The sequence below is a fragment of the Bos javanicus genome, chromosome 18, assembly GCF_032452875.1.
Source record: "Bos javanicus breed banteng chromosome 18, ARS-OSU_banteng_1.0, whole genome shotgun sequence".
Classification (NCBI taxonomy): Eukaryota; Metazoa; Chordata; class Mammalia; order Artiodactyla; family Bovidae; genus Bos; species Bos javanicus.
Genome location: NC_083885.1, coordinates 13972409 through 13992952, shown reverse-complemented (window position 1 = coordinate 13992952; position 20544 = coordinate 13972409). Strand labels below are relative to the sequence as shown.

The window sequence follows — 20544 nt, the reverse complement described above, 5'->3', positions numbered from 1 at the left end:
TCCGGTCCTTTCACTCCCCCAGCTTGTCTGATCACGTGCTCCTCCCCGAGGCCAGGTGCCCAAGAGGCAGTGGTCAAGGCAGGTGAGGCCGGTGGGGGCGGGGGAAGGAGGTAAGAAAATAAAACCAGGAGATCCCAAGAGTGACCGCCGTTCTGCAGAGAGGACCAGGTGTTAGGATGCAGGGTCAGGGAAGGTCTCTAAGCCGCATGACAGGAGCAGCCCTTCGCAGGAGCAGATGGCGAGGAAGGGCTGGAGCAGTGTGAACAGGGCTTTTGGGGATGGCCTGGCGGCTACCTTTGTGCAGCAGGAGCCCCGAAGGCCTGAAGCCGGGTGTGCCGCCATCTGGTCTCCCAGCCACTCGTCCTGGCAGTGAGGGGCGGTGGGCGCTGGCCGGGGAAGTGTCCAGTCCATCAGGTGGGGGTTACGGCTGGAGGCACCTGTCCCTAGCAGCTGAAATGTTTGGAATTGGTGGCTGGGGGAGAGCCTAGGCAACCTGGGGGCCAGAACGGGCAGAGGTGGGTTTGGCAGAATCACAGTTGCTTCGACAGTGAGGTGTGAGTAGATGAGGGTGCCGCTGCAGGTCTGTGCATGCGCAGGTGTGGGAAGAAGACGTAGGGGCGAGAATTCAGTCTTGGATGAGTCAGGGCCCTTGAGGGCCACGTAGTGGGTGCACAGGTGGGGCCAAGGGGCATGGCTGGGCTGGAGAGAGGTAGGGTCATGGGAACTCACGTGCCCGCCCATGAGAGTGAATAGAGAGCTGCGAATGGGGGTGGTGGCCCTGAGCCGTCAGTTGGGGGTTGTTCAGGAGCATCATGGCTCCTGGAGATTGGTGTCCCTGGGTGGCAGCTGTGACAGTGGTGGCAAGTTCTCAGGGAGATGGGGGTGGCTTGAGGCAAGGTGTGGGCAATGGGGGGGTCCTAGGAGGTTGGGTGGACTCAGCACTGGGGACCTTGGCTGGGCAGAGAGCTTGGCCTGGTCAGCAGTTCAGGCCTGGGGCAGGGGTCAGAGGTTGGCTCTGGGCCCTCAGGACGGGCTGCAGGATCCTGCAGCGCACCACACTCAATCTGTGGGCGTGGACCCTGAGGCCCTTTTCCAAGTGGTGCTGTCTTCCACTCGTGCAGTGAGGGGTGAGAGGGTGGAGGACGCTGACCCCATCCTCCTGCTTTGAGCATCTGTGCTCATCAGCACACAGGGACATTTACCCTGCCTGAGGTTTAATGGCCTCTGCCTCACGTGGTCCCACTCAGAGGTGGAGCCTCCAAAGTCTGTGCAAATGAGGTGCTGGGCCTCCCCTTCCCCAGCCTGGGAGGGCAGGGGTGGGATGGTCTTCACAAGGGGGGCATCTGCCAGGAAGCTAGCTGGCTCCCCGGAGGCCCTGACCAGCAACTCTGGTCACACCCTGGTACTAAGGGTCAGCCAAAAACAAGCGGGAGGGGGCTCTTCTTGTCCTGACACAGGTTCCTCGGTCTTCCACCACTGAGGACTGGGTGGGATGGAACTTGCCTTGGGCAGGAGAGTGAGTCTGGGTGTGTGGCAGGAAGCCTTTCAGATATTTGGAGGAAGAAAAAGGCCTTTTTTTTTTTTTTGGCAGTAGGCTACCAGGTCTGAGCAACTTCACTTTCATGCATTGGAGAAGGAAATGGCAACCCACTCCAGTGTTCTTGCCTGGAGAATCCCAGGGACGGGGGATCCTGGTGGGCTGCCGTCTATGGGGTCGCACAGAGTCGGACTCGACTGAAGTGACTTAGCAGCAGCAGCAACCAGGTATGCTGTATTTGAAAAAGACATTGTGTACCTCAAATCAAGGGACACCAGGCTGGAGGAAGCCCACAGACACCTAGCTGCCAAGTGCCAAGACCACAGCTGGATTCCTTGCTTGGGTTTGGGCCAGGTCATGGTCAGCCATGGTGCATGCAGCCCCCACAGCACCAGCAGGACAGACTGGGAGTGGGGTGGCCCCAACCTCGTGCCCACTGCAGGACCACAGGTGCCTGCTGCCTCCAGTCCAAGAGCTGGCTCTTCTCACGGAGCACTGTGGGCTTGGGGAATTGGCTGCCCATCTCCCTTCTGCCCCCATAGGCCTTGGCAAGCAAGGTGCTCCCATCCCTGGATGCCTCGGTGGCCTGTGACTGGACAGGTGGCATCCAGCGATCAGCACTGAGCAGGTGGAAGAGCTGTGAGCTGGCCAGGATGAAGCTCTTCTCTTTGGCATCTGGTGCCCAAAAGAGAGCTTCTGGCTGGATCTTGGAGGGCAGCAGTGGACCAGGAAGGCCAGCACCTGCTGTCCCCGTGCCCCAGGGGCCCGGAGCAGTGCCATCAGGCCCGACCCTGGGCGAGATCCAACTCTTAAGGCCACTAACCATGTGACTCTGGCCTGCAGTGGCCCGTGTGTACTCAGGTGTGGTGCTGGTCCTATGTGCGCCCACCCCGTAGGGCCCTCTGCTCAGAGAGAACTAGGCTGCTCCACCACTGTGCTCAGCAAACTGAACTTCTTTATTAAGTGCCAAGGTCCAGGCGGGCGCTGCCCCCTGCAGCCCCTCTGCCGAGGCCTGTGCGTGGTTTCCCGGGCCCCTGCAGGGCAGCAGCAGCCGGGCGCTCACTTCACGTGCTCGGCCGCGTGGGAGGAGCAGTAATACTTTTTGTGGGCGATGAAGGTGGACAGGCTGCTGAACCTGATGTTGCACAGGCGGCAGTACCTGTGGTTGCCGTTGGGCACAGGGGCCGGCGCTCCCTGGCTGGGGGTCTGCACACCTTTGTCCGAATACGAGGGGGGCGTCGGCACAGCCTCAGGGGACGCGGCTGGGGGCGGGCCAGGCCGGGGGCTGCTGGCAGGCGGCTCCTGCAGGTCCTGACCGTTGAGGCCATCGCGGGGAGCAGCGGGCGAGGGCGTCCGGGCCTCCGCGCCTGGACCAACTAAGGGCTTGCCCAGCAGCAGGCCGTGCGCCAAGCGGAAGTGCTCGATGAGGTCGCCGCGCACCACGCCGTTCGGGGGGCAGTAGGGGCAGACGACGGCGGGCGGGTCCTCGGGGGCCGCACGCAGGCGGCGCGGGGCGGCGGGGCACGAGAACTTTTTGTGCGCCAGGTAGGCCTCGAGGCTGTGGAAGCTCACGCGGCAAGCCGTGCACTCGTGGTAATCGGCCAGGGCCGCCAGGCCAGGCGCAGGGCCGGGGGCGGCTGCTGGAGCCTGGCGTCGCGGCTTCTTACTTAAGTCGATAGGGCCTTCGGCCGCTTCCTGGCCACTTCCGCTTCCGGGCCGCGGCGATGCGGGCGGCGTGGGGGCAGGTCCGGGTGGCGTAGGGGCGGAGCCTGGCGCGGAGGGAGGGGCGGGCCCGGCCAGGGGCGGGGCAGGTCCGGCTAAGGGCGGGGCAGGCCCAGCCGCGTGCAACTCATAGAGCTTGCGGCGCCTGCGCGTGCGCACTGGCGGCGCCGAGGGCGCAGGTGTCCCCGCTGGTGCTGGGCGGCGCGGCGGCGGGTCGTGGCGGGAGGCGCAGTAGTAACGCTTGTGCACCGTGTAGGTCTCGTGGCGGCTGAAGCGGATGTTGCAGGCCTCGCACAGCGTCCGGCGGGGGTCGTCGTCCTCATCCGCCCCGCTGCCCGGGCTAGGGCTGCCCTCGCTGCCCCGGCCGCTCGCGTCAGCGTCTGCCTCGGGCGTGGCCGCGCTCCCCGCCTCGTCCTCGCGTGCCCCGGGACCCGGCGACGAGCGTGGCGCCTCGGCCTCCGAGGATGGCGGGGCAGGGGGCACGCGAGGCGGGGCGGGGGCCGCCTTGGGCCGGCGGGCTGGGGGCACGTCGTCGGGCGGCCGGCGGCCAGAGCAGTAGAGGCGCTTGTGCACGTAGAAGTTGTTCACGTTGTTGAAGGTGATGTCGCACTCGAAGCACGTGGCGCCCTTGGGGGCCCCGGCGAAGAGGCCTGTCGGCGCGCCCAACCCCGTACCCGCCTGCAGCCGGCTGTGCACCAGCTCGGACATCTTGGCCAGGATCTCGGAGGCCGGTGGCGCCGCGGGCAGGTGCGGCAGGAACAGTGCGCTGGGCCCTGGGCTGGAGCCGGGTGTGGGGCTGGAGAGCTCTGCTTTCACCCGCGCGGGGCCAGGGCTGGGTGGTGACGGCGTTCGTGAAGGGGCGAGAGGCCCTGGCTCTGCCTCGGGCTCCTCCGCTGCCTCCACCTTGATGCTCCTGGGAGCCGCTGGGGGCTCGCCGCCGCCCCCGTTCTGGGGACCCGCTCTAGACTCTCCGTTGGTGGCTTCGGCCAGAGCCTTCCTGTCCACTCCTGGTGAGGGGGCGGGCGCCAGGCCTAGGTCGGCAGAGGCCAGGGGGCCATGCATTGCCGTGTGCTGATGGAAGGCGGCCAGACTGTCTGTGGGGAGAGCCCAGAGGCCACCTATCAGGGCTGGAGCAGGACCTGCCTGGGGCAGACCTGAAGTGGGGAGGGTGGGAAGGGGGAATGGGGCTGGGCAGACGTGGTACAGAACCCAGTCTGAAACCGCCACCCCTCTTCCTGGTTCCCAGGGGCTCACCTGTGGGGAGTTTGGCAGTGGGGTGGCCTGTCCCTGGTGAATAGATCTCAGCCTTAGAGCCCGGCTGGCAGACCATGTGGTTGGTCACCAGGTGGCTGTAGAGGATGTCCCTTGTGGTGGAGATGAAGCCGCAGCTGTGGCAGACTCCTGCAGGAGGGCCATGGAGTCAGGGCCCTGGGCAGCTGGGCCCTACCAACCCTAACCACGGCCTCCATCCCCACCCTGCTTACCGGTCAGCGTGTCTGTGTGCACCTTGAGATGCCGCTCACAGTTGGCCTTGGTGGTGAAGGCGGACAGGCAGATGAGACACACGAAGGGGCGCTCTCCTGGAACACAGGCCTGGTGAGAGAGCCTCACTGGCCAGAGACCCCTCGGCTCTGCCTCCCAGGACCCTGGGGCCCGTGGGAGGCAGCAGGGAATGGTAAAGAGGACCACCCAGGCACACCCGTGGCTGGCATGCAACCCCAGGACAGGCACGGTGAGCCTGGGTGGGAGGACACTGTTGGGGGGTGGGGGTGGTGCTCACCACTATGGCTACGCATGTGGATCTCCAGGGAGCTGGCGCTGGGGCAGCTTTTGCGGCACTGGGGGAAGGGGCAGACCCGCTCGTTGGGGTAGGTCTCCTTGGGCTTCTCATCCGGGGTGGCCACGGCAGGGGAGCCGGCACCCTGGCGGCTGGCACAGTAGTAGAGGAGGTGGGCTTGCAGGTTCCGCTCGCTACGGTACCAGATGCCACAGTCTTTGCAGGGAAAGACGTCTTCTGAGGGGATGAGAAGGCAGGGGAGAGTTGGGCCAAGCCTGAGGGGGTGCCCCGGCAGCAGTGTGGCCACCTCCCACCCAGGGCAGGCATGGCCCTCTGCAACATGAGGGCTGTGCCGCGGGGTCCTCCAGCTCGGGGAGCGAGGCCTGTGACCTGGGCTGTGCCTTCTTAGGTGTCCCTTGGTGACGCTGCGTCCCCTTTCTGTGGATCTTCAGGATGCCATGGGGACACGTGGATGGGGTCCCCCAGGACAGCCCCGCACTGCTTTCCAACAGTGAGCCCCGGAAGGAGACGCTGGGGTCTTGTGGGTGCCCATGGAAGGAGTGTGGTCAGTGGGGATGACAGGACATGGGGGACAGCCTGGAGCCGGGTGCCCATGGAGGAGGAGGAGACAGGTGGGTGGGCATCCAGGTGCACGTGTCCCCAAGCGCTGGGGGCGGGTAGAGGCCAGGAGCTGCGGAGGACCAAGAGCGTCGGAGTCAAATACACCCCCCACCTGATGGCTCCTTGTGTTACTGGTCAGACTTTGCTGATTCACCACACTTAGCCGTGTGGGCTGCCTCTGTGTTTTTGGTTTATGGGAGTGTGGCCTGTGGGGGTGGACCTGCCAACTGGTGAGGGTTTCTCTGATGGGCGCTTCAGCAGCCCTGTTGTTTCTGCCCTGCTCTGCGGCTGAACCCAGGGAGGGGGAGGCTTTGTTCTGTGTCCTGACCTTGATGTGGGGTGGAGGGGCCTGGGACCCCTTCTTGGGGTTTTAACTTGTGTGGGTTAGGATGTGCTCCTCGCCCTGCTGGTTGGCAGTTCTTCAGAGGTGGCGGCCTCCCCACCGCCCGTGGGTGCTGCCAAGCCTCCACCTTCTGCCTCCTCTAAACCAGCGGTCCCCAACCTGTTTGGCACCAGGGGCCAGCTTCATAGAAGACAATTTTTCCAGACGGGGGTGGAGTGGAGATGGTTTTGGGATAATTCAAATGCATTACATGTATTGTGCACTTTATTTCTACTGTTAACATCAGCTCCATCTCACATCATCAGGCATTAGATCCCAGAGGTTGGGGAGCCCTGCTCTAAGGAATTTAGTACCTGTCTGTGGGGTGAGGTCGTCCCCTCATGCCCAGTATCTGCAGTTTTTCTGGCCCCAACCTTCCCACTGTGTTACCACTGGTTTTCAAGTTCCCTTTTATTTGGGGGCCTCAGGGCAGCTCTGTTCTCTTACTAGCGGAGGCCTGGAGCTGGGATCCAGATCTCTAGGGCCAGCGGTGGGCTTTTGGTATCTGCAAGCTCAGTGCTGGGGGATGGGGGGCTGGCTGTGGCATGGGGAGGGGGTGGGAACCTTGGAGTCTCAGGTGAGCCCTAGCCCTGAAACAGCGAGGATGGTCACAGTCCCACTGACCCAAGGTGACCCGAGTCCTGGCTGGACGCAGCCCTGTGACCTGCACAGACACCTCGAGATGGGCATTAGCTCCACTCCTGTCACAGGTGAGAAAACTGAGGCTCCCAGTGCTGGAGTCTCAGGAATTAAACTGGGTCTGATTGACTTTGGAGCTCAGGGTCTGAGGGCCTTTCTAGACCAGCAGCTGGAGACCCACTTGAGGCTGGGGTGGGGTTGGTGTAAACTCGATAGCGAGCCCACCATGGCCTCACAGATGAAACATCAAACTCAAGGGGAGGGAAACCAAGGCCCAGAGAGGCTGCCTCTGGGCTGGCTCAAGAGGAAGTCCTCCAGCACTGGGGCTCCTGGCAGGCTCCCCTTGAACAGAGGGGAGACAGGCCTTGCTAGGCAACGGATGCCATTTCCTGCCCTGGTGCAGTGGCCATCCTGGCCCCTTAGAGACCCTTCCATTCAGCCTCCCTCTTTCCTGAAACTTTGTTTAGATAAGACTCCTCTGTACTCACCGCTGCCCTGAGCCCCCTGCAGGACCCGTTCTCCCTGGAGCGGCGGCCTTGCCCTGTCCAGTACAGTCCTTCCACGCAGGCTCTGGGCACGGGCCTCCTGCCTGTGCTTGTCCCCCTCCCTTCTGGTGACACCTGCCTCACTTGGCTGCAACTGTTTGGGTCATGGTGTCCCTTCCAGTGCCCGCAGATCCTGTCTCTCCCTGGGGCCTCATCCCGCCCAGAGCTCCCCACTCTGACTACACCCTGAGTCTCAGCACGTGTCCACTTAGTGCCCAACAGGCTGCTGGCTGGGCCCCCCTCCTTGCCTGTGATGCCCTGGCCTCGTGCTGCTGCCTCCTCACCCAGCAGGCCTTTGGGCTCCCGCACCTCTCCAGTCTGCCTCGGTCCCTCCACTGGCTGCAGATCACCACCACATTTAACCTGCTTAAGAAGAAGGCTACTCTTCTCCACCTAACAGCCCTGCAGTTTTAGAACTACATTGGATCCCTGACTTAGCGACTGCACACACATTGCTGCCTGAAAGCCTTCTGCTGGGGTCATTTCTCAGAAGGGACCCCAGCCCTCACGTGGGACCACCCTCGGAGTCTTGCTCTGGCCAAGGTCTTGCTGGGCCATCCGCCTGGCTGCCCTCCCTGGTCTGCGGGTCTCCCAGGCACCTGGACTGAGGCAGCCCTGGGCAGTGCCCACGTCACAGCTTTTCTCCCATCGTGAACCTGCCCGTGGCCACCTGCCTTAGCCCTGGGAGTGGTGGTGGTTCCCTCAACACAGGCAGGTCCCTCCACTGCTTGGTCTGGCATGGACATCAAACAAGGATTTGAGGAATAAGCAAGTCCAGACCCTCTGCTGGTCGTGGGGAGGGTCCCTCTGCTCCAGCTGGTCTTACCGGTGCCTTTGTCCTAGAGGACACAGGTGTGTCCCTCGCAACTGGGAGGTAGGGGTGGGGCCAGCACATAGTGGGTGAGGGCAGGGCTGCTGCTAGGCCCCCAGGGTGGGCGCATCAGAGACCCCACCCCAGCCCCAGGAGGCTGCTCTGATTGCTGGCCAAGTAGGGGGCTGAAGAACCTGTGTGTGCCAGACACACCGGGTGAAAAGCCCCCTCACCCATGGGCTGCATCCTGGGGCTCCCCCCAATCCCCACTGCCAGGCCCCTGGAGCACATGCCCTCCTCTGGTCAGCTAACAGACCAGGAGACTGGTCCCTGCAGATCTTAAGCTGGGGACCCCTTGCAGTCTAGCGGGGGCCGGGTGGCAGTGGGTTACTCACTGTTGACGACCGCGGTTGCGAGGATGGATGCCATGCCAGCCTGCTGGGGCAGGAGCTGGATGTCGGGGTGGGAGGGGGCTGGGCTCTCGGGCTCCGCTGGCTCCTTCTTCACAGGGTGGCTGGGGTTGCTGGGGGGCTTGGCCACCAGGAGCACTTTCAGCTGTCCACCTGCAGGCACTGGCCTGGTGAGCCTGCACCAGAGGGCTTCATCTGCGGGGGAGGGCAGCTGTGACGTGGCAGCCCGCAGCTCCAGGCCACAACGGCCGTGCCTCTGCAAAGACCTCCCTCCACCGCCCCAATCTTATCCTCCTGAGCGCCTCTGCGCGGCCCCATCTTAGACACCTGGGCTCCACAGCTGGGCATGGGGACCGGAGAGAAGCCACACCAGGTGGGCAGCTGTGGCCGGCTGGTTTCCATGGTGCCCCCTGCCTCCTTGGGGTTCCTGAGTGGTCCCCCAGGGTGTGCCTGCTCTTTTGGGCCTCCCTGCGCCAGCCTGTGTGAGTGGGAGGGCCCTTTTCCAGGAGAGAGGAGCCGAGCAGCCCGGAGGGCTGGGTAGCCACTCACCAAGCCCTGGAAAGGCCTCACAGCTTGGCCGGCACGGCTGTTTCCACAGCAGCCTGCAGGGGGCAGCCGCGGCTAACAGGACTCAGTCCAGCTCAGAGGCTGCCAGGAGCCTGCCTTCCCTAAGAGGCAAGGCCCCAGGCCACCTTATGAGAGCATTCAGCACCCCAGGGACCCTTATCCTACCCGGGCAGATGGGCCCTGCTGACCAGGCAAGGCAGTGCTAACCAGGCCGTTTCCCAGTCAGGTGTCCAGGCCCCTAGCTGGTCACCTGCTGCCAACCCAGGCCCTCCAGTGCTCTCTGGGCCCTTAAGAGTATCCTCAAGCAGGGAGGAGGGGTGGGGGTCCTCTGGAGAGGAGTACATGTGGCCATGTTAGCCAGGTCCATGGGGTCACCACAGGCAGAGGGAAAGCTCAGGTCCCTGGGTGCTCCTGGGGACCCCACATGGGGAGGGGCTCGGGTGGGTGTTGGAGCAGCAGCCCAGCCTGGTCCCCTCTTGCCCCCAGGACACTTAATTCATTGCACTCAGGCGATGGTGAGGGGGACACCCCCAGAACATTCTACCAAAGTGGAGCCCCTGTCGGGGAAGGAGGTGGGTTTCCTGTGGTCAGCAGGCACATGGCCCTTCCAGGTGGCCACGCTGTGGTGGATGGCCCTTGCTCGGGTGTAGAACTTGTCACGAGTCCGTCCTCCCACCCACCCTGGGACCAGAGCCTCCATCTGTAATGGGAGGTCCCCCGCCTTGATGCCCAGATCGTCACACGCTGGGAAGGCTGGTCTGGGCAGACCAGGGCAGGCAGGACCAGGACACCAGGGGTGCCAAGGACCCAGCCTGCCCCCCTCCCTCGAGAGCCACTCCTGGATGGCACAGGAGGGGCATGGGGGTGAGTGCTTTCCTTGTCCTCACAAGACAGAGGCCCCACATGGACCTACTGGCCCTTGCCAGACCCAGCAGCCCACCAGGCCTGGTTCCTCTGCTGCCCTGGTGGTCTCCCAGAGGTCCTGAGGGCAGTCCTGGCCTCACTGGGGGGCTGCTCCCCCATGCCCGGGCAGATGTCTGTCCAGTCCCAGACTGACATTGATCGGGGCATGGCAGCAGTGGCCCAGGCAGGCTGGTTTGCCTTTAAGGGCTGCCCCAGGAAAAGCATGACCCCCCCTCCTCCGGAAGCCGTGAGGGAAGCACCAGGATACCAACCCTTCCGGTAGATCTCCGCGTTGGCCTCAGCCTTGGCCAGGGGCTGGGGCAGTGTCCTCAGCCAGCAGGCCTCGTCCTCCAGCAGCAGGGTCAGGGCCGGGCTCTGGGGGCAGGAAGAGGGGTCAGCAAGCACTCAGTCATGCTCCCGGACACAGCAGAAAAAGAGGTAGACCAGGAGCGTTCTTCAGGGACCACGTGGGCAGAAGCCTGAGAGTTCACCCCATGGGTGTGCCGAGCACCGTGCTGGCAACAGGCACACTGCAGGGAGCCAGCGCCTTCCACGGGTCAGGCGCTGGGTTCACTGAGGAGCTGAGGCCCAGAGAGGTCGAGCAGCTCACCCAAGGTTGCACAGACAGACCGCCATTCGCTCCAGCCGCCCCCTCCCGAGTGGGCTGCTACCCCAGGCGCAGGCTGCTGGCGCGAGTGAGCAGGGGACTGGCCTGGAAGAGATGGCATCATCCCAGCCCTGGGGCACGCCGGTGCACCTCTGTCCGGTCCATTCTGGGGCTGGTAGGTGGCGGACATGTGAGGAACCTCTGCCTGGGCCCAGCAGCCCCACAAGGTCCCCGGGCAGCAAGACGTCCCCCTGCCTTGCTGGCTGAGCACCCAACCTCCCCGCGGCTCCCACAGCATGGTCAGCCCCTTGCCCCCACCTTGCTGGTTGCACCCTCCTCCCACCTCACAGGTGAGGGAAGGGAAGGGAGGCAGCTCACTCCCCCAGTGGCCTGGGCTGAGAGTCCGGCCTTTGAAGCGCCCAGCGGGGAGCAATGCAGTACAGACCTCGCCCTGCTTGGCCCCAGGAGGTTGGAGTGACCACTGCCGCCCGTCAGGCTGCAGCCCCAGGGCTGGGTGGGTTCTGGACTGCTCCTCTCCAGTGGGACGGCCAAGCTCAGCCCCTGGGCGCCGTGTGCAAACTGTTGAGCTAACTGTAAGACCGTGTTACCTGCTGCCCCCTGGACGGGCCGTTTGTGCACCCTGAGGCACCTGTGGCAGCTGGCCAGGATGCTATGTGGTGGGATGTCTGGGGCAAGTAGCACTTGGAGGGGTCCTCTGATGGGTTGTGGGCACCAGCATGCCTGGTCCTAGCCCATGGCTTTATTAGGCTTTGCCTGCAGGGACCACATGGGCTCCAGAGCTGGGTACCAGGGTGCAGTCCAGACTCCCTGACTGGGAGACTTGGGAGGGCACTGGCCCTCAATGCACAGCGGCCTCACCGCACTCCTCTGCGCCTTGCCCTCATCCTGTGTTGGGCTCAGGCAGCCCGGCCAGTGGACTAGCTGCAACGCTCAGTCGTGGAACAGTCGAGTGGAGAATAGTCGGCCAGTGGGTCACAGGAGTGGAGCTGGCCAGCGCCATGCCCACCCTGCCTGGGCCCCAGCATCTCTGCAGATGGCGATGCCTGGAGCCTGCATGCCCCCTCGATCGACCTTGTGCTGCGCCTGCTCTTGGGGTGGGTCACGTCCCTCTCTGTGACTTGGTTTCCCCTGGGGTACCGGGTAGTCACCGTCGGTGTGGAGCCCCCCTCACTTTGGACAACGCCTGCCTGGCAAGTGAAGAACAGGAGCAGGGCCATCCTTGCTCATCCATTCCCTCTGGCTGGCAGGACACAGTGGGCAGGGGCTGTGCCTCTGGGGCCAGGAGGCCACCAGGCCGTCAACCACCAGATATCAGCTGGAGGCGACGGGTGCCACCAAGGAGCTGGCTTTTGAGGGCCAGCCGCAGAGCCAGGGGTCTCCCCACTGGGAGGTTTTTGCCGCCCATAGCTGGGGACAGGCTGGGGCCAAAGCGGAGCGGGTGCAGCAGTGAGTGGCCAGCGGCTCCCACATCCCGGCTGGCCCGACCTGGGCTGGCAGCTCGCAGAGGCGGGGGCCTCTCCGAGTCTCTAATGAATATTAATGAGTGGAGGAGGGAGAAAAAAATTAATCTGCCTGATCCTCTGATGGGTGCTGCGGTAACGATATGAAATCTAATTATTCGTCCCAATATTTCTAAACCCTCAAACTGAGACTGACAGCCTCCCGGTCGGTTTAGTGCTTATCACTCCCGGGAGCGGCGTGTTTGCGGCATGATAAAAGCACAGCCCTGCTGACGCTGCAGAACCCCCGATTCTCCACGTCTGTCCACGCGGAGGGCAGGAGGCAGCGCCATGTTCCTGGGGGCTCTGTGTCTCCTGCCAGGAGCGGCCCCTTGCCTGGTGGCTGCCCTGGACTGGCTGGGCGCCCATGAGGGTGGGCGAGGGGTAGGGGACATGGGGACCCCATGCCTGAATCCCAAGAGGGAGAGGGGCCAGGAGATCCAGGATTAGAACCCTTCCCTCTCATTCCCTTGGCCCTTAATACTCTGTGGGAGCCTGGCCCCCACTTACATGGGCAAGGCTGAGCCCATTACCGCTGGCCTGCCCTCCTGCTCTTGGACCCTAGGGGTGCAGGCACCAGCACCCCGCCACAGTTCCAGGGAAGGGAGCATGCCTCTACCCACCCTGTCCCGGGAGCTGCAGCCTGCCCCTGACCCAGCCCTGGGCGGTGAGGACAGATTTCAGTCTCTGCCCTCCCTGCTGTGAAGGGCCGGACATGGTTCGAGCTGCCCTATTCTATCTTTTCTTCTCCCCTCTGCCCCCACCCTAATTCCAGGCAGCCTTGGGACACAGCCCTTTTCTCTGGTGGTTGAAGGTCCTGTGGGCAGCATGGTGTGAGCCTGGCCCTTCTGCCAAAACTATCAGAGACTGGCTGCCTCCCCTCCCTGGGCTCCCCCAGGCTCACTGCTGGGTTTGGGTCTAGCTTGCTCTGGACAGGCTAGGTCCAGAGCGAGCAAGAAGCTTGGTTTTCCACCCTGCCTTAGCTGTGGGGGTTGCTTGGTCCCTTCGTGACTAGGCCTCCCCACCAAGCCCCGGGATAGCGGGCGGCTCCTTTAAATTCTCTGGGTGCATCTGAGAACCCTCCTTGTTCCCCCAACAAAGAGGTCAGTGTCTGGGTTCTGTGCCCACTGATAACCATCAGAAACCCTATCTCTACCGCATCCGCTGTGACAGCCATATCTCAGGCTGTTCCCAAACCTGCCTTGCGTCCGTGAAGCAGCGTCCAGGGGCGGCGGGGTCCTGGCTCAGGGAGCCAGACGGCCCGCGGAAGGCCTCCCAGGGCACTGCGGGTAGGCTCACGGGAGGTGAGGGGAGCAGGCTGTGGTGGGCTCTGATCAGGCTGCACCCCTGTCTTGTCAGTCTGTCCCACTCACCATTGCCAGAGGCATCCCCACCCATGGGGCAGCTCAGGTGTGTCAGGCGAGAGAAGCCCAAGGGACCCACCGTGTGCCATGCCCAGGCTGGGCATCTTCCCTTAGGGATCATTCCCTATGGCAATCGCAGGAAGAGGGGCCTCACCAGGAGGGCCGTGGTCCGGTGCGCTGCAGCACCCCACCCTCTGGCCAGGGCTCGTCCTGCTGAAAGTTTGGCTCTGCCCGGCCATGACCACTGATGACAACCTTTGGGGGAGGTCCTGTGGGGAGAGCCGCTCAGGGCCTGTGGTGCCCGAAGGCCCAGCCCCATCTGCGTGGAGCCAGCTGACCTCGTGTCAGCCTCATGGGCAGGGGCTGCCTACCCAGACCTGCTGCTCCTCCAGAGGGTCCGTCCTGCCTCTCACTGACGTCACAGTGGCCTTGCAGATAAAGTGGATGAGCTCTGGGAGAGCAGCTGGACAGATAGATGGATGGGCCAGGTTAGTGCAGGCCTGCTGGTTCGCTCGTCCAGCCACCATCCATCTCCCCTTTCACGTGTTTACATAGCTACCTATCCATCCACCCACCCACCCACCCATCTTCTGCCTGCCCACAGATTCACCCACCTGTCCATCCACCTTCTAACTGCCCGTCCATCTTCCATTTATCCATCCACTATCCATTCATCCATCCACCATCCACCTGCCCATTCATCTGGTACGCAACCTTCCATCTGACATCTACCTGTGCACGCATCCATCCATTTATCCGTCCAGTGTCCACTCACCCTTCCATCCATCCTTGTCCATCTACTATCCTTCCTCTATTATCCATCCACCTTCTGCCCATACATCCAGCACTTAACCTTCTGTCCAACATCTATCTGCCTGTGCACGCATCCATCCAGTTATCTAGCCAGTATCCACTCATCCTCCCATCCATCGACCAACACTCTTCCATCCACCTCTGCCCATCATTCTACCATCCAGGTCATCTGTTGGGAGAAGGCAATGGCACCCCACTCCAGTACCGTTGCCTGGAAAATCCCATGGACGGAGGAGCCTGGTGGGCTGCAGTCCATGGGGTCGCTAAGAGTTGGATATGACTGAGCGACTTCTTTCACTTTCCACTTTCACGCATTGGAGAAGGAAATGGCAACCCACTCCAGTGTTCTTGCCTGGAGAATCCCAGGGATGGGGGAGCCTGGTAGGTTGCAGTCCATGGGGTCGCACAGAGTCGGACACGACTGAAGCAACTTAGCAGCAGCAGCAGCAGCAGCAGGTCATCTGTCTACCATCTGCCTGTCCACCTATCCATCTGTCCCTCTGCTTATCCTCCACTCATCATCCTCTTACCCATCTACATATCCATCTACCACCCATTGTGAACGTTTCTTCTGCATCTGAGTACAAGTTTTACACTGCTGGGCTTCCAACCCCTGGGTTTCCAGCAAAGGCCCCAGTTGCATCCTGGGGTACCTTGAGGTCCCACAGCGAACCAACTCTTGACTCCTGGCAGGCTCTGTGTGCTGTGTCCTTTCCTCGGTCCCATCCCCAAGGCCTGGCGTGTGCGGGGACGCCACCGTGCCTCCCCTCTGCAGGCAGCCTAGGCCCAGGGCGATTGTGGGAAAGTGCTGCCATACCCCAGAGTTGCCCCTCTCCCACTTTGTCCTCCAAACAGCAAAGACAAGCTGCGTGGCGGGCGATGGGATGGTCTGGGGTGGGAGGTACGCGGGGGAGAGAGCCAGGCCCATCAACTGAGCTCGATAAGGGGCCCGCTGGAACGCTAGCGAAAATATTTAGACAATAAATGAAGTATCGGAGAGGCACGCGTATCTTTAAGAAATCAATCATCTTGTACGCGTGTCTGGACACTTGGCGCCAAGGCAGAGATAGTGCCTGCTGGGAAGATAAGGGTTAATCAAGGATTTAATTCTGCAGGAGATAAAGCCGCAGGCCGAGCGGGCTGCCCTTCCTCCCTGGGCTCCTCTGCACGAGCCTCAAAGGAGCGCTCCCTGGACACTATCTCCCAGCCTGGAGAGGGTTTCAAGCCTCACGCCAAGTCTTCCCAGGCTGACCTGTGCCCTGGGCCCAAGGAATACAAGAACCTCCAGAGGGGAGGCTGCCGGCAGGAGGGGAGGGCCTGGGGGTGGGGGTGCAGTGGGGATCCCGGGGCTCCAGTCCCCCAGCCCCACCTTCAGGGGTCTCTGCTCTTTGGTCCTGGTGACTGTATTATGTTACCCACCCTCTTGGGCCTCAGTTTTCTCATCTGGACATTGGGAACAGCAGTGCCTCCCTCAGGCAGGGCTGGACAAAGTGAGGGGCCAAGTCTAAAGACAGGCGCCTAGCAGTTGTGTCTGGAACACACAGCTGTCCCTTGGAAGGGGCTGACCTTCCCCAAGGAAGGAGTGGAGGGAGAGGTAGGGTCCTGCTCAGGACAGACGAAGGGCGCGGTCAGCCTGCCTCGACAGTCACGGCGCTCCCATCAGCGCCGCCTAACAGCTGCCCTCTCGAGGGTAGGCTGCTACTTGCGTCCCTCCAGTGACAGGGAGCTTCCTGCCTATAGGGACTGCGTAAGCACCACAGCCTCAATCACACAGTGGAGCCAAGTCTGGCTCCTTCCAAGGAGCTGAAATCCATGCTGGAGCTCTCGCTGCTTCCTACCTGCTTGGGGCCATGGGATAGGAGGGTTGCCCTCCACAGGGTGCTGGCCATGCTGCCCTGGAGGCGTGGCCTGGGGTAATCGCCGCACATGTATCGCCTCATTTAACCCGTCCAGCATTCCCGGGAACCCGGCTTCCCCGCCTTACAGAGGAGCTGCTGCTCTGCCACCCTCTTCACTGCCAGGAGTGCAGGCTCGGGCCTCAAGGACCCTACAGGACTCCGATGTGTCCCCCTGAGGTTCCCGGGGCTGAGGAGACAGCAGCTCAGAGAGGCGGGGCACACGGCAAAGCGGCCACAGGGTAGGAGACCCCAGGGTCCGACCCTGTGCCATGGGGATGGCCTGGCCTTGAAGGTGGGCATCCTGTGTCCTGGGCCAGCCTCCCACCACCTCGCTGAGCCGTCTCCAAGCTCCTGAAGCTCAGGTCCCGATTCTGAGACCTCTGCCCCAGCGTGACCCATGGCCCAGGCTTCACTTCTCACCAGAGTGGCTAGGGGCCATGAGCCACCATGGAAGGGCATGGCTGGGGATTCTGCCCATGCTCCCTGCCAGCCCTGCTGCGGGCACCGCGCCTGGGCCTGGTTTCCTCTGCAGAGAAATGGGCTCTGTCGGGTTGGAGCTGATTAGAGCTGTGGGGAGGGGGAGAGGGGCAAGCCCACCCTCACAGCCCCGCACTGCCACTGAAGGCCGACCAGAGGCCCAGCACCACAGGGCACCTGCTGGCACCCTGGATCCAGCCTCACCTGAATGCCACACTAGCAATTGCAAGGGCCTGGGCCATGGCTGCGCCTGCACACGTGGGGCACCGGGCCCTGGACTTGGGGGGGCCAAGCTGGGTGCTGCCTGGCCTTCTAGGCCAGCGTCACCATGGCTGGAGGTGTTTCCCGAACACTCGTCATGCACAACCTCCCTCCCCACCCCATTCCCATCACAGCAGGCGCCCACTCCACCGCCCATACACCAACCCACACAGGTTCTAAAAGGAGCACTTGTGCCCCATGAGAGGATGCCGCACCAACTCGCCTTAAGGAGAGGGCACCTCAGAAGTAGCCCTGAGACAGGTGACATGCCCCCAGTGGTCATCAGCCCGCACTGGAGACGCTCGGGCACCAACAGCGCCCTCTCTCTGTCGTCAGGAGGACCCACAGGCATGGGAAGGGACGCATCGCTCACCCTGGGTTGCAGCTGTATCCAGAAACCCACCTCCCTGGCCACTGGGGGTGACCCCACCCGTGAAGCCCAGTGCCGGGGCAGTGCCGCCCGCCTGCCTGGGCACAGGCCAGGCTCAGGCCCAGCACTCAGTCCCTTGCTGCTTCCTCCCCTCAAATGCCCTTCTCTTTCTCTGCCTCACCAACTTCTCCTCCTTCACTGAAGGCCCGCTCAAAGAACCCTCCCCCAGGCAGCCCTTCCTTGGTCGCCCTGAGGGCTAGAGTCCCACACCACCTCCCCCAGGCAGCCCTCCCTGTGCTCCCATAAAGTTACCTCTTCCCTTCCCTCCTGGTCCCAGCACCTCATGTCTGTATCTCCTGACCTGTTTTGAGAGGCAGGAGCTCCTGGGTGGGGGTCTAGCCCAGGCCTGGCTCAAGGATTGAAGGGCCTGTACCCTGGGCTGAACACTGCCTTGGCCCATGCAGCTGAGGTTGGGCTACTTACCAGTTCCGCCTGCCCGGGGGATGAGGCTCTGGTCTGGATGCTCCCGCGGAACGGGCCCCAGGACAGGCCCTCGGTGAGGCTGCAGCGAGCCCGCACACACCTCTGTCCGTCTTGCAGCAGTGGCTCCAGCTCGTCTACAGGGAGAGACGTCAGAGGTGTGAGGAGGGCCTGCTGCCCAGGTTCAGTCCGTCCTTGCAGCCCCCTCACCCGGGAGCATTCAGGGGACCGAGGGCAGAGGAGGGCAGGCGACGGGTGGGTGGCCCTGTGGCCTGGCCCAGGTTACGAGGGTGGTGCTGGGTCCTGGGGGCCAGGCCAGACCCTGTGCTCAGACCTTTTATGAGGGATGGCAGGCTGCAGCAACCAGATAGCGAGGGGTGCTTGCCACTGAATCTGAGCAGGTGGGTGCACAGCTCAGGAACCACGGCTGCCACATTGGGATGCGTGTGCCTTGCACAGCTCAGGACGCGCACACAGAGCCAGGTCACCCCCTCTGCCTTACATGGGGGCGACACTGCCGAGGATGACGATGCCGATGAGACTCACCTCCCGTCCCACCACACAATCCTCCCAGCCCCCTCCCATCGGCTTGAGTCCGAGATCTGCAGAGCGCACCTGTACAGGCAGCTGTGGAAATGTTGGTTTCCCACCATGAGTCAGGGACTGCATACCTCCCACCTCCTGGGGTTGGGGTGAGGTTGAGTGAGTCAGTCCTCTTAGCGCCTGAGCACAGGGCCCAGCAGGGGAGCCAGGGCAGGAGCTAAGTGTCCTGCCCCTGAGGTCCTTGGCACAGCCAGACCGTGTGCACCCAGGTGGTGCCATCACTCCCTGCAGGACCCCTGCCCACTTTCTGGAAAGGTCTGGACCGGATTCCTGCTGTGGCCTTTGGTCAGCAGCTGCCTTTCTGAGCAGTCTGCTGTGCTACTGGGGGTCAAAGGCTCTCAGGCTAAGGCCGCCTGTGCTGTGGCCGGGGTGGTGGCTCCTGTGGCTGGGGCAGCCACTGCAGGACTCTGTCCCGTGGATATGGACTGCTGGCCTCTGCCGGGAGCACCCCCAGTCCCTCTCACGAGGCAGGACTTCAGGGTTGCACAGTGTCTGCAGTCAGGCTCCCAGGCTCGGCTGGGCTTTGCTGCAAGACCCACATAACCTCGTGGGGTGGACTACAGGGCGGCCCCTAAAGACACTGTACTGCAACCTGGGGGTGGGCCCTACAGCAAACGATGGGTGTCCTCGTGAGGGAGACACAGGAAGAAGCCCCTGTGAAGATGGGGCAGGGATTGTCATGACACAGCCGCGAGGACACTGTCCCTGGAGCCTCGGGGCAGAGCGGGACTTCAGCTCCAGAGCTGTGAGAGAGATTTCCGACATTTCAAGGCACCAAGGTTGTGCGATTTTCCCTGGGCCACCTGGGAGAGACACACGTGGTAAGTTACCCACCCACAGGGAGGGGATGATGGTGGCCATGCCCCCACAGGGCGGTCCCTCCCCAGGCCACACGCCCTCTGCCCTGGAAGGCAGGGCCACCTCGTCCCTCGGGTGCCACCTGGGCCTACAGAAGCCTCATGTGCCCTGGCCTGGACCCCGAGCAAGCACTGCTGTGTCGGCCCCACTTCCTGGATCCCTGATCGGGCAGGCTGTGGCCTTAATGGGCCTGATTATCAGATAACTGCCGGCCTAATGGCACAGATAACGTGTAAATACGCCAGGAGGCCTGGCTAAAACGTTCTAACTGGGTCCTTGTCTTCCCCAGGGCTGATAAGGTGGCAGGGGACCAGGACGAGGCCAGGAGGCGGTGCCCTTTATCGGCCCTGTGGGGAGGGGCAGAGGCTGCCCTGTTGCTCTGTGGCCCGCCCACAAGGGGCTGTGTCCTCCACCGCGCACCAGGATGGCCTGGGTCCTGGCCAGGGCTCCGCAAGGTACTGGCCAGCACCGGTCACCTGTTCCTGCCCAAACAGCCCTGTGACGTCGGCTTTCCCCTTGTTCCCTCTTCCAGTACAGATGAGGAAACAGGCCCCGAGAGGTGGTGAGGCTGACAGTGGGAGGTCAGGATCTGAGTCCAGGCCCCTGCTCTCTAGGGCGTACCTGGGTCTCTGGTACTCCACTTGGCTGGCCCCAGGGGGTGGGAATGTGGGGAGCAGAAGAGGCTGCCTAATGGCAAGCTTGCTGGGCCCTTGTGGGTGCTGCTTCCAAGGCTAGGGGGAGCCCACCAGGGTTAGGGTATACTGCCCATCCCTCCCATTGTCCCCACTGGAGGCAGGGGTCAAGGAGGAATCTTTCCGAACCCCGATGTGCGGACAGCCAGAGCTTTCAAGCCTCGTGGGGTCTGCATGCTCACAGGCCTCTGGAGCAGGGAGGCCCATGCCCCTCCCTGGGCTTCAGTTCTGCTGCTGGGGCCACGGACAAGCCAGGGACAGTCCTCTCACTGCCCGGGGCCTGTTCCTGGTTTGTCAGGCTGGGGACCCCTGTAGGAGACAGTGGTGTCCATCCGAGGCCAGCACCCACCTTCCCCAGAGGAGGAGGAGCAGGAAGTCATTTCAGTCTTCCCAAGAGTGGTCGAGTCCCGCCCAGACCTGGGGACACAGCAGGGACCGGGTGTCTGGCCCAGGTCCCCACCATGGGCGGGATGGGGTGCAGCCCTGGGCCCCCAGTTCCCCCTGACTTGCTATAGCTGTGGGATCCTGAAGCCCCTCTAGCCCTGGCGGCCTCCTGGAGGAAGGGGCAGAGCACCCACCCACCCACGCCACACCACAACAAACCGCCGGCTCCCTAATCGCGCCCCAGGGCTGGCGGCCCTCGCTCCCAGATAACAGCATGGCTGGTGCTTCCCGTGGCACCCACTC

General features: G+C 63.0%; 1 protein-coding gene across 2 annotated transcripts in view; it reads right to left on the bottom strand.

The window, feature by feature from the left end:
* Positions 1 to 2475: 2475 nt before the first annotated feature.
* The window catches only part of ZFPM1 (zinc finger protein, FOG family member 1), a 62265-nt gene continuing 44196 nt past the window's right edge, over positions 2476 to 20544 (bottom strand). The window contains exons 4-10 of one of the 2 annotated variants that reach the window (XM_061386973.1): positions 17708 to 17841; positions 10187 to 10289; positions 8430 to 8639; positions 5040 to 5270; positions 4744 to 4839; positions 4514 to 4660; positions 2476 to 4353 (exon numbers count right to left, since the gene is read on the bottom strand). In XM_061386973.1, coding sequence (XP_061242957.1) covers positions 2597 to 4353; positions 4514 to 4660; positions 4744 to 4839; positions 5040 to 5270; positions 8430 to 8639; positions 10187 to 10289; positions 17708 to 17841 — 2678 coding nt within the window. In that variant the 3' untranslated portion in view covers positions 2476 to 2596. Of the gene's footprint in view, positions 4354 to 4513; positions 4661 to 4743; positions 4840 to 5039; positions 5274 to 8429; positions 8640 to 10186; positions 10290 to 17707; positions 17842 to 20544 lie in introns of both variants that reach the window. The other variant, XM_061386972.1, reaches the window with a different exon arrangement.